Raw genomic sequence first — 13,187 nt, forward strand, 5'->3', positions numbered from 1 at the left:
GTGAAGTAAACAAAAAGCATTTTCTCAGTGTGCTAGACGTAACATGTTAGAGCTTGGTTTTCATGGAGAGCAGCCCCCTGATTTTGAAAGCAGACACGTCGTGGCTGGTGGTCACTGTCATTCCTGCAGCCTGGGAGCAGGAGGCGTGAACAGGCGGACAGGTTGGTTCCTAACCTGGGCCGAGCACAGGTTCTTTGTGCCTAGAGCGCCCTCTAGTGGCTACTGGGAGGCAAGGCCACACAACAAAAAGTCCTTGGTTCGTTCTTGTTACAGATACACAGAATTGTCATATTTGCGGAGGCGTCTTGCAGATGCCTAGTAAGTAGTGTTTTCAAGTGGGTACTTCTCTCAGGCGGATTCTGCTTAAAGCTGCCTTGCAGTTGTAAAATTAATTCTAAACAAGCGGCTCTTGCTGCGGCTTGCCCGAGACATTTCTGAGCAGAGTCAGTCGCCGTGGAGAGTGGCAGTCACCTTCCGAGTCTGGGCTGGAAAGATCCGCTTTGATGGGTGTGTTCTCTCAGCGCCGATTGGGGCCACCTGCACCTGGGTGTGACCTGTGCGGGCTGTGCGACCTTGACCTCTGCCCCTCCGGGCGCTGGTGGGTTACATAGAGGAGCTCGTGGGGCCTCAGTGGGCCCGTGACGGTGTCTGCCGCGAGTTGCTCTTGCTCCTCATCTTCCAGGGTGTGCTTTCCTGAGGTCCTGCTCGGGCTGCAGAGCACGGCTCTCCGTCCCTGCCCCAGAGAGGAGGGAGGCTTGTGAATGCGGAGAGGAGGCCACGAGCGGCTCCTTAGGGACTTTGGGGGAAACCCTAATGAAACTGAGGTCCCTGAGTTAAAAGAAATGGCTCCCTTTCATTTCCACTAATTCCCCGAACATCTGTCTATCAGCTGTGGAATGCCCGGGGAGGCCCCAGGTGAGGCTCTGAGTCCGGCCACCCCATGCTCGAGGATGGCCCTCCCTCCCGGAAGCCTGGATGGCAGGAAGGTGGGGTGAGCGTGGCCTCAGGGGTTCCGCGTGCAGGTGCTCGATCACGGTGAGACCTGCGTTCTGGAAGCCTGTGCGTTCTTGCTGCTGTTGCACCTGCTTCTCGGGGTGCCGGAGACGAAAGGCAGGCCAGGGTGTAGACGGGACCTGCGGTTTCCCTCCCTGCTGGGTGGGGTAAGTGGCTTTAGGGGTCAGAGGTTATCGGATGGGAAGGAAAACGGAGATGGGTTAAGTCCCTTCCTTAAGGACGCCTGGCATGGGGCCAGGCCAGGTGGGGAGCGGCCCGCAGGGCGAGCGCCCATCCCTGCAGTCCTCAGGGAGCTGCCTGGACGTTCATCGCTGGACGGGAAGTGACTGGTGAGCCAGTTGTCTAGTGCTTGTTAAACAGGCTCTGTTTTAAAGACTTGCAAACTAAATTAATTTGAGGGCACGGCAGTATCTATAGACAAGCTGCAGAGTTAAAAGTGAAATGAATGAAAAATGAGACTGATATAGAACTGAAACTTGGAGCACGAGTCTAGAAGTCTGTCTCCTTGCCCTGACAAAGGCGAGCTTAGTGCCCCTTGGAGCCAAGATTTGACAAGTGGGGTCCCACTGGGGACGGAGGGCCTGCGGGATCGCTGGGGCCCAGGTCAGGATAAAGGGGGCGCTGTGGGCCCGGGCGTCTCCACATTGCGCTAAAGCGTCGAAAGGTTGTGGGCGTTTAACTGTTCTCCTACAGTTTTCTTCAAACGTGTTCATGCCTTTAAAAAATACTGATATTCCTTAAATGCTGTGAAATGCAGGTCAGATTTACTAATTGGGAAGACAGGAGGACGTGCTCTTTGACCCTGTCCCCCTGGTGAGGGGACAGGCGTGCCGGCGCTGTCGGTGAAAGAGCCATGACTCGCAGAGTCAGTACACCTGCGGGTCATCACGAAATGTCAGTTCAGACCCACTTCACAGGGTTAAAGGGGAAAAACATAGGAGAAAAGGGATGATGGAGGGGGAAAAAAATGAATCAGTTATGTCCCCAAGATGTCACTTTTTAAATATAGTTCAGACACTGGAGTGCGGAATGCCCTTCCCACGCAGAAGTAAATGAGGTTTAAAAGGTTGTTGCTCTCTCGTGTCGCTATCTCATATCACCTGTGTTGTTCTTCCTCTGAATAACAGGGAAATCTGTTGGTGGATTTTTGTTTAAAGAATTGCTGTTTTTGTCTGCATTGAGGGCCTTCGAGCCCTCTGAACAAGCCTCAGGTTGGAAAGTCTCTGGCAGGTGCCTGGGCGCAGCGCCGTGGACATTTGTGTGCGGCCCGGTCGTGGTGGGGCTGGGGCAGTGGCTGGTGCCGAGACATCGCTGTGCACAGATGCACCCAGGTCACCTGAGACCCCAGGAGTTCTGTCACAGCCTCAGGGGCTCACCCCACACGTGCTGGTGGCCCTCGGGGACTCCCCCTCTGCACACCTCACTCCCGCCCCCTCCCCCTGCATCTCCCTGAGACACACCTATCGCCCTGCGTCCCCTGCCTCAGGTGCTCCTCCCAGGTAGTGCCCAGCCGCTCTCACCTGCTGCAGGTGAGGGGGTTCCTTGAGCCCTTCCTGCAAAGCCAGAGCCGCCCCAGCCTTCGGAGCGCCTTCCCTGCCTCACTGAGCACCACGCGTCTCGTCCCTACTCACGCATCACACGTGGCTCGCCTGGGCTCTGCCCCCTCCCTGGCCAGCGGGAACGTGCATTCCGTGACAACACGGTGCTGTCTGTCCTGTTCACTGGGCCATCCTTGTGCACAGAGCAGGCCCAGACTCCTGTTGGGGCCCGGCGAGCATTTATTAAAAGGGTCACTGGATAAGGGCCCACACCTGGAAGAATACGCCCGAGTACAGAGTGCATTTAGCAGGGTGCTCTGCGTAGAAGGTGACCTGAAAATAACGACTGTGGTTTCTTTCTTTCTATTTCATTTAAGTAGTTTCCTCTAGAGGCAAATTCAGCTCTTACTCCTACCTGCTGGCCTTTCTGGACGTTGTTTTATTTCAGTTTTCAGAAGCTCTCCCCTAAAACAAATTTCCACCAATAAATGGACGACTCTTCTGGTGTTCCGGACTATATGGGAGCTAAACTGTGTTTTAGAAACCCCAGATTCACAAAAGAATCGCGTCTCTGCCGAGAAGCGGGCAAGTTTTTTTGCGACTCGGGGACCTGAAGTCGTAGGAAGTGATTAGAGCTGTTTGCTGTCACCGTGTTGTGACTTTTGGGTCTCCTCTTCCAGATGCCATCAGTTCCACCAACCCGAGGGTCATCGACGACGCCCGGGCGCGGAAGCTGTCCAACGACCTGAAGCGTTGCACCTACTACGAGACCTGCGCCACCTACGGGCTGAACGTGGAGAGGGTCTTCCAGGACGGTAAGTGCTGGCCGCCGTGAGTGCGCTGTGACGTGGGGGTGCAGGTGGCGACGTGGGGGTGCAGGCGGCGCTGCAGGGCAACAGTCCTCCTGCACGGGAGCGGCAGGAAAGTCGTTGGGCAGCGGGCTTAGGATGGAGATGTGAGCACTCCCTTGGAGGGGCGCTTGTCAGCTCTGTTCCCTGCAAGATGGCATGCCAAGCGGAGACAAGCAGGCATCTGCCTTAAAATGACCCTGTGGTGGGGTCTGAGTGTCGAGTTACGTGAGCTTTCTGTTTGCAGGATGCAAATTCTAGAGTATTTATTCGCCTGCTCTGTGAGGCCTGCACATACATGGCCATTGCTTTATTGTCGTCATCATTTATCCAACCCTGTCTTTAAGAAGCATTTACATATCTGATGTTAGGCTTTGAGGAGAATAAACTGAAGGGAGAGAGAGCCAAGTGGGGACCCTAAAAAAAGAAAGAATCACAGGACTGGACTGGTGGCAGAGAGCGGCGATGACCAGCACTTAGGAGTTGTTTCATGTTGTCGTGTTCCTCATCGACCGCCCGCTCCGGGGACCGCTGTCCCCCAGGCAGGAGACTCTCCTAGCGGGCGTGAGGCTCTGCAGCGGGGTGACACACGTGCGTGGTTGCCATGGCAGAGGCCAGGCTGTGCAGGGTTTGCGCAGGGCTGTGGGGTGGGCTGTGCGGGGGGTGGTCGGGGGCAGGAAGGTCCTGGATAAAGTGGCTGTTTCAGAGTCGGACACTGGGGAGAAGCCTGCCCCTGGCAGAGGGTCCTGTTTCTGATGGGAGTCACGGTAAACCCGTGGGGGCAGAGCCACCTGTGTGCCCTGCTCTGGTGCCAGGCGGGCTGCCAGGGAGCGGAGCGGACAGCCAGGCTGGGGCTCTTCAGAGGCTGCCCAAACCGCTCGGAGGTGATCAAGGCCCCCCTGCACCGATCCCAAAGACGATTCGTTAATATTAAAGAAAACACAGGCTGTAAAGCTGCTCCTGGTGGGACTCCCCCCAAACTGGGCAACCTGTGCTTTGCTTTTAAACATGTGAATTAGTTTTCTGGTGAAATCATAGGCATGCCACATTTTCAGTATTTTGCTAACGATCGTGTGGGTGTTCAGGCTTTGCGTTTCCTCCCCTCCTTTAGCCAGCCAGGTTCCTTTCTCTGCCCGCCATCCCTTCCCGCAACTCCGCGTCCCGGGCGGTTACGTGGTTTCCGCACGTTCCCTGTGGATCCCTTCTCAGCTCACCTTTCTTCTCACCTTTCTTCTCACCTGTCCCAAAGCCAGGTCTGAGGCAGAATGAAGTCCCTGGGCTCCTGCAGCCCCTTCTTCCTCCCACTTGGCGTTTGCCCCGGCCCCTTGTGCCGGCAGCACTGGGAGCGCCCCGTGGGTAGCCGGCCCGCCTTCCAGCCTACGCGGCTCCTCGACCGTGGCCGGGACCGGTGGAGCCACGTGGGAGGAAGCACCTGGCGTCCCCGGGAGGGGCCCTAACAGGGCAAGGTCACCCTTCGTGGTTGCGTAGCCCGAACCCAGGGGGAAGTTGCAGTGAAGTGTAGTAGACGAAGGGTCCCCAGGCTGGGGCCCACCGACCAAATGTGGCCCTGCCCGTCGTTGTGAGTACACTTCCCTGCAGCACAGGGCCCGTCTGTCACGGGCCGCAGCTGGGTCCAGGCTGCTCCCCGTGACAGCGGCAGCGTCTCGAGGTTGTAACAGGCTTTACGGCCTGTGAAGCCCCAAACAGGCACTCGCTGGCCCTCTGCAGAGTGTGCCCGCCCCGATGTGGGTGGGCGAGCTGAGCTGTAGGGACGCGTTTATTCTCCATGATCACTGGCTTCGCTTTTACATTTATCGTGGTCAGCAAATACGAATTTTCCACTAATAAATGAATTCGTCTTGTCAAAATAATCACATAAATTAATACTGGGGGCTGGCGAGGGTACAGCGCTTGCCTGCCGAACGTCCTGTCGTCTTAGCCCGTTCTGGCCGCTGTGACGTGTGACCATGGACTGTGTGGCTATAGCAACAGAGATGCGTTTCTCACGGTTCTGGGGGTTGGGAAGTCCAAGGTCAAGCTGCAGATCTGGGGTCTGGGGAAGCCCCCCCCCCTTCCTGGTCTGCTGTGTGTCACGTGGTGGGAGCACGGGGCGGGAGGTCCCTGTCTCGTTTCTGCTCTCGTAAGGCCACGGGTCCCATTTGAGGGGGCTGCGCCGTCATGACCTAATCCCCTTCCAGAGCCACCGCTGCTAACACCGTTGCACTGGGGGTTAGGATTTCAATATACGGCTTGGAGGAGGGAGGAGGGGACACACAGACATTCAGTCCGTAACACACCCAGAATGTTCCAGGCAGTGGTCAGGCTGTCAACTGTGTATTGGAAGCGTTTCATCGCCCTGTTCAGACTGGGGTGTTGGCAAGAGGAGGGGAGTAAGGAACGGCACTGCCAAATGTCATCGCTTTAACGTATTAAAGTACTTCCCTTGCTGGGGTAGCTCACGTGGCGATGCTTTGATCAGTGGTAGCTTCAGAGGCTCGGGAGGTTTCCATTTATTATTTTCTTATTTTTAAGAGTAAGACATTCCCGTTAAATATTTGGAATTTATAGAATCTGAAAAGAAAGTGTAATACCTGTGATGCTGCAGGCTTCTGGGATTCTTGTGATTTTATTTCTTCTTAAAATATTTTTATTTATATGAAGATAGTTTTCATCCTACATGTTTTATGTATTTCCTTTTTTTTTTTTTTTTTAAATTTAAATCACAAAGTCTTTCATTGTCAGTGATCACAGTGGTTGCTAACGAGGCAGGGGCTGTAACCAGGACTCAGCCATCCTTAACAGTAAGTGTCCTCAAGGGGAAACTCTAAGGTTTATGGTTGAAGAAATGGAGGCTCGGAGAAGTTCTGGGACTGGACAAGGCACAGAGGCTGGACTGCGTCCTCCGTCGGGACCTGAGCGCCTGGCCTTGGCCACAGCACTGGGCCGATTTGTCGTTAAAACAGAAGCGAACCGGGTCCTTGGGCCCTGAGGATGTACCAGCCCTGCCTGCAGGCCGAGGGTGCGTCTAGCCGCAGGGTCACTGCCCACTCACAGTTAAGTTTATTTAGATTTTGACTTTGATTTTGGCTTCTTTTATGTTCTAGGGCTTATTTGTACTTACTTTTATATCTTTCTCTTATGTCTTTCTTTATATCTTCTCTTAATCTTTATATCTTTCTCTTATCCTCTTTCTCTATAGAAAGAGAAATAAAAGGTGTGTTACTTCTATGTAACATTTAGCCTTATATATAAAAGAAGAAAGCAAGCCAGGTAGCCCCTGGGGCATCCGAGCTCCTAGTGGCCGGCCACCCAGGTTTACTTTAGGAGACAAGGACCTCATCATTCTTTGCTGCTTTAACTTTTCACTTCTTAGTGTCCCACAGCAGAAGGAAAATTGTAAAATCCATGGGGAAGCGTAGCATCTGTTTCCTTTTCTTTCGTTCATGGGGTTGCCAAGTGGCCACTGGCACGTGGCTTTTGGGTCCCTCCCAGGGAGATGTCTGTTGGCGTCCCGGGTATCGAGACACAGACGGGCAGGCTGGGTCATCGCCCACTCACTGGTACGTTTGCTCGTCTGAGCACCAGCTACACGCGCAAGTGGGTGGGAGGTAGAGGCAGATGGGGAACCACAGGTGAGCTCTCACCTTCCACGAAGTGAAGGTCCACTCCGTTAACCTGGAACCCACACACAGAGACGTGAGCTCGTGTCTCGCCCGAGGGTGGAGACACCGCGTGCCGGACCAGGCTGCTTTCTGGTGGTCCTTCCCATCAGTCTGGGGGCGTCCTCCCTCCTGCCCGCTGCCAGTCTGTGTGGCTTGCAGGGCAGGACGGTCTGGTCTCCGCAAGGAGGTTCCTTTAAATAAGATTCACCTTTAGAGAATTCACGGACTCCCGGTTTCCACTTGACCTGGGCAGCAGACTCTGACTTGGGACGTGGTCACTGTCTGTTTGTCTGGGTCCCCAGCAGAGCGCTGGGGGCGGTGGCAGGCCAGACTTGGGAACTGCGGGCTGCGGCGCCCTCGTTCCAAGACCCAGGCAAGCCACTGTCTCAGTCCGTCAGATTCTGCACAGTGCTGCTCACGGTGTCTGGGAGATGAACTTACACGCAGGCTTCTATATTTTCAAAGCTAGAATGCTGATTACTGTGTTCTGCATTAAATTTCTTGAAAGCCCCTGGTCGTTTGTCTCTTAGAGCCAGGGTGCAGGAAGATAAAGGATTTCGGAAAAGAAAGTTCATTCTTGTGGACGTTGTTTCTCTGGTGCTGATTTTTTTTTTTAAAGACAAATTTCTCCCACTTTCTGTAAAGGAACCAGCTTTCTGAGTGGCAGGGCTTTTCCGGGAAGCACGTGTGGGTCCTGGTCGGGTCTCTGGGAAGGCCAAGAAAGAGACTGTTGCCGATGGTATTTTGCATCCCGCCTGTTCAGCAGTGACCTAAAATAGTTGTAACTTGGGGACAAAACTAACTTCTTGGGTGGGGCGTGGTGGCTCACGCCTGTAATCCTAGCACTCTGGGAGGCTGAGGCGGGAGGATCGCTCAAGGTAAGGAGTTCGAGACCAGCCTGAGCAAGAGCGAGACCTCGTCTCTACTAAAAATAGGAAGAAATTATCTGGACAACTAAAAATATATAGAAAAAATTAGCCGGGCATGGTGGCGCATGCCTGTAGTCCCAGCTACTCGGGAGGCTGAGGCAGAAGGATCGCTTGAGCGCAGGAGTTAGAGGTTGCTGTGAGCTAGGCTGACGCCACGGCACTCTAGCCCAGACAACAGAAGTGAGACCTCTGTCTCAAAAATAAAAAAACTAAGTTCTTCCCAAGCCCCAGGCGGTGCTAAGGTGGTAGAAAGCAGCCGGGTGCCTCGGAGCCCTGCACACGCCTGCCCCGGCGGGAGAGACTGCGCTCTGCCCGCGGTTTCCTGCCCACGCCCTCAGGATTTCGGTTCCCTGCAGTTAGATTCCTAGGGGGTGTGAAATTTAGTCTCTTTTCAAACGCTTTAGAAGTTCTCCCCGGACCGAGCGCGAGTGTCGGGGGCTTCTTTGCTTCAGGTGGCGGAGCTGTACAACGGACACGGGTGAACGCAGCGATTGGCGTCACAGTGTCCCATTCGACCTTAGGATGGGACAGAGTCTGTTCTTTTTTTTTTTGTTTGTTTGTTTTGACATTTTGTGGAGTAGAGCCAACAGACCCTGGGCTTTATTGGGGATGCTTTGCGACTGTTAAACTGTGGTGTGGGTGGGTATCGGAGGGGTGTGTGTGTTCCAGAGCCCCCAATGCCTGAAGCAGAGTGGGTTCCCGTTCGCGCGGCGCACGGGCGGAGTAGAGCCAGGGAGGCGTGCGGAGAACTGTTGTCCACGTAGATTTGTCTGAATCGTAAACGGTGTTGTTTTACTAAGCCTCCCAACATCAGTTTTGTATACAAAATTTGGTATTCTCATGTACATTGTCAGCCGAAAAAAAAAGCCAAAGTCTGTAAAATAATTTTAAAGAGATTTATTCTGAGCCAAATTTGAGGACCATGACCCGGAGCCACTGCCAAGAGGCCTTGGGCAAGTGGGCTCGCCGTGGCTGGGTTACAGTTCAGTTTTATACATTTTCAGAGAGACAGGGGTTACAGGCAAAGTCACAAATCAATACATGAGAGGCATATATTGGTTTGGCCCCAAAAGGTGGGACATCTCGAAGAGGGGGGGCGAGGCGTGTGCTTACAGGTTATAGGTGGGTTTAAAGATTCTTTGGCTGGCAATTGGCTGGGAGAGTTAGCCCTTATCTAGAAGACCAAAAAGGATATACTTATTCTAAGATAAGGGTGTGAGCACTCTGGGAGGTCCAGACAGGAGGACGTTTTAAATTTACAATAGGCGCCTGCTAGGATGCTTTAAATTTATGATAGGCATCTGCTAGGATGCTCGAGTTAAGACAGGGGCTTCTTATCTTTTAGGTGATGTTCATGCCATACCCGAATCAGGTTGGCAGGTATCAGCTTAGTGGGAATTTACCGTTTTTGCCAGCCTGACCCAGCCGGCCTCCTTAGGAAGGAGTTTTTAGCAAAAGAAAAAGACCAGAGTTCAGTCCTCATCAGCATGTTTTAAAAAGTCTAGTTATTTGTTACACCCCAATTTTTAGCGTCACATTATACACGTGACAGGCATGCTCCCCACTGAAACTTTAACTTCGTAGCTTCTTACGCTTGTGTTCGTAGGACAGTGGGAAAACCTACATGCAGAATTTTGCTCTGATGATAGTTGTTAGATCACAGGACAGGTCTGTGTTACTTATATTGGGAGGAGTAGGTGTGCGAGGGGGGGAAGCTGGCCGCGGGGTCAGCAGGGTTCTGTGTGCCCGTTGCTAGTGGGGCCCCAGCCCTCCTGATTATTGGGGTTTCTCTGACTACACGTCACGGGCACCACCCTGCGGGACGGGCGTGTCTCTGGTAGAGTGGCCCCTGTTCTAGAAGATCTGTGTCGCTCCTTTGACGCCATCACCTCGGCTCTTCGTGTTTGTGTTGCGATTAACATTCTAGGAAGCACTTTTATAGAAGCCATTCCGTTTGGTTCCTACCCCTGCCCGGTGACGGCTCACCTGGGCGTTTCTAACCCCTGCCGAGAGTCTGAGTTGGGGCGAGGTCACGCGGGAAGTCGGAGAGCCTCAGCTCGCCCCCATCCTTCCTTTCCGAAGGTTGAGATCCTGGTGTGCAAAGAATTTCCCATTAAACGTCTGCAGCTGCTTGGTGCTAATTACAGGAGTGCCCAGAACAAGGGTAGCTGTAGTAATGAGCCCGTTTGTACAACCTAATTGCATGTGCTGGAGCATCATTAAATGTGAACAGTCTTCTGGGATTTTTCTCCCGAGTGCTGCATCATCCCGTACCATTTAGTTTTGCTGACACCGCAGTCTTTTGTTTGTGCTGTTAAAAGATACGTCAATTAGGCCTATTCTATTCTTTCCTGAAACCGGCTTTATTTTCATCGTTGGGGTGACCTTCTTTATTTGTTTTTGTTGCTGTTCTTTTTCTCCCTTATTATGTTGGAGATTAGATTGGAGCTAATGTGTGTGTGTTTGGCTAAGGAGTGCTACCAAAAATGAGATTTTGCACCTTTGAAAGCAAGCCCTATGCGTGTGTACATTAGGCATTGGATATAGATTGAAAAGGTGAACTAATGAGTGTTCATTAAGTGTTAATTTTTATCACTTATAGTAATGGCTAATAATTATATAGTAGTTTAAGAGCTTAAGATGTAGGACAGTGGATCTTATCGGGCCAGTTTACAGCTAGAAACCACAGTGCTGGATGGGGTTTGCCTCCCAAAGTCCCAGAGTGCGGCTGGGCTCGGGTGACGCCAGCACTGCCAGTTGCCACCTGGGATTTTCTCGGTGCACCTGTCCATGTCACTGTCGCCGTATTCTACATCCCCTGCCCCCACTGTGTTAAAAAGGCTCACTTCTATGACCTCCTGGCGCAGATGGGTGGTTGGTTTGTATTAGGACAGTGCAAAACAGGTTTGGCTGCTTAAATTATATTTTGTTAAAGGAGTTTTATATTTTAAAACTTTCTAAGAACAAAGATGACATAAAGTAAGGTACTCATCTATGTAGGGCTCCAGTGGCACTTGAGTGGTGGCTGTGCTGACATGCAGAGAGAAAGAAAGTGACCACTCCTTGGCCTGGAGCTGTGGCTCAGGCCTGTAATCCCAGCACTCTGGGTGTGTGAGGTGGGAGGATCGCTTGAGGCCAGGAGTTCAAGACCAGCCTGAGCAAGAGCGAGACTCTGTCTCTACAAAAACCAGAAAAATTAGCCGGGCGTGGTGGCGTACGCCTGTAGCTACTCGGGAGGCTGAGGCAGGAGGATCACTGGAGCCCAGGGATTTGAGGTTGCAGTGAGCTATGGTGATGCCACTGCACTCCTGCCCAGGTGACAGAGTAAGACTCTGTCTCGGAGGCGGGCGGGGGGTGGGGGATAGTGAGCATTCTTCAGGTTTCTCTGAAGTTACTTGTCTGAGTCTCGTAAGGTGGTCTTGATCCTGGTTGGAGGGCCTCCCTGGTGTCAGCATTAACTTAAGGGTCATTGGCTGTCCTTGCCTGGTAGCTTCTAATGTAGCATAATCCAACGGAAATTAGAATCTGCAGGTTGCCTCCAAAAGGGCCCCATCTGGCCCCTGGCTTATAATCTCTCAATAAATGGGAAAGATAGCTATCTGGTGTTGACATCAAGTAACCTTTGATTCAGCCTGTTGATGAGGGAGTATGTGTGGTAGATAGGGTTTGTGAGGCTCTCTGTGCTGGAGTCCTGGCTTATGTTTGGATGGGAGCGTGCATAAATGTATTATAGTGATTACTTTTACAAAGCATGACATTGCCAATACTCTTTGCATATGCATTTTCAAATTCACTCAATTGCTTAACCAAACAAGTTTCTTTTATAACAGGGTTAAGTCACAAATTGAAATGATACCAAAACTAAAATAAAGCTTTTTGTTACAGTAAACCGTATATTCAGAGGTTTTAAACACACACACACACACACACACACACACACACACACACACACACAATGAAATGAAAACACTTTTCAGTTGGTATTTTTAGAACTACATTAGTCTGGGTTCAAACATTCTTATAGTTGTGAAGCTGCAAAAAGCACATGGCTTGCAGATGAGCCACACATCTGGCACATAATCGGGGACAAAATCTTTCAAACACATTCAGTAAACACAAATATATTAAGATGAAATTAGTTACTGAGCTGCACCAAACATTTTCAGGACTAATTCGAGAACGTGTTTGAGATGATTATCCTTGAATAATCCAAGTTTTTTAAAAAAATATCACTTCAGTTATTTCATATTGCAAATTAGATTTAAGATGCACTTAAAATCACCCCTCTAAAATGAAAATTTTTAGGTCGGGGGTGAGTCTGAATTGTCATCGTGCTCCATATTCTGCAGAATGCCAGCGGCCTTAACGACATGGAGTCAGGTATGAAACTTGGTAATTCTTGAAATAGCCCGTGATGCAGATAGAAGGAACGTATAAGGAAAGGCATTTTGATTCTTTCAAAAATAGGAGGAAGAAGTCATCTTAAAATTGTAATCAAGGTGATATTACGAACGCCCAGAGACGACAAGTAATCTTTTATTTAGTAGTGTTGTAGAATATTATGTTAATAGAGGCTTTGATCTTTTCTGGCAGTTTCTTACCCTAAGTCTGGGATCTTTCACGCTGCGCTTCTCTTCCTGGGAGCATTAAGTGTGCATGGATGCTCGTACGTGTGCACGGAGATGCCCGAATTAACTCTCTCACTGCCAGAATTAGATCCGTAAACACACTGTTAGTAAATGCTCTCTGTTTTGATTTTCATGTTAAGACTCATCTCTTTTGCTCATAGAATTAATTTTATCAATGACACAGAAAATGGTTGTTTTAATACTTTCCTGCACGGTGGCATCCTGGCTGTGTTTTGCCCCAGGATCCCTCTCTAATGACTTTAGCCAGCTTGAATTAGCTTGATGTATCATTAATGCATACAAATGGCTTTTATTTTTGTTCATAATCTGTTCATAATGCCATGGCATTCTGCTCTTGCTAATGTTTTTAAAATGATTAAATGGTGATGTACTTTTTGACCTATTTAACCCTCCATGGAGCCTTTGCTTAAAAGAGTAAGACAGTATCACTTAACTAGGATAGTCAGAAGTTGTCACAGGCTATCGCGGATGTTTCCTAGTTATTTTGAAGTCTTTTATAATTTTTTCCCCTTAGATAATGTGGACATAGCCATATTTTGAGTAACTT

The 13,187-nt window shown here is 50.9% G+C and overlaps 1 protein-coding gene across 7 annotated transcripts in view; it reads left to right on the forward strand.

Moving 5' to 3' along the window:
• The window catches only part of AGAP1 (ArfGAP with GTPase domain, ankyrin repeat and PH domain 1), a 535,764-nt gene that overhangs the window by 215,440 nt on the left and 307,137 nt on the right, over window positions 1–13,187 (forward strand). For all 7 annotated transcript variants that reach the window (XM_020288104.2, XM_020288106.2, XM_020288109.2 and 4 more), the window contains one exon: window positions 3,233–3,367. In XM_020288104.2, coding sequence (XP_020143693.1) covers window positions 3,233–3,367 — 135 coding nt within the window. The remainder of the gene's footprint in view (window positions 1–3,232; window positions 3,368–13,187) is intronic.

The sequence above is a fragment of the Microcebus murinus genome, chromosome 8, assembly GCF_040939455.1.
Source record: "Microcebus murinus isolate Inina chromosome 8, M.murinus_Inina_mat1.0, whole genome shotgun sequence".
Classification (NCBI taxonomy): Eukaryota; Metazoa; Chordata; class Mammalia; order Primates; family Cheirogaleidae; genus Microcebus; species Microcebus murinus.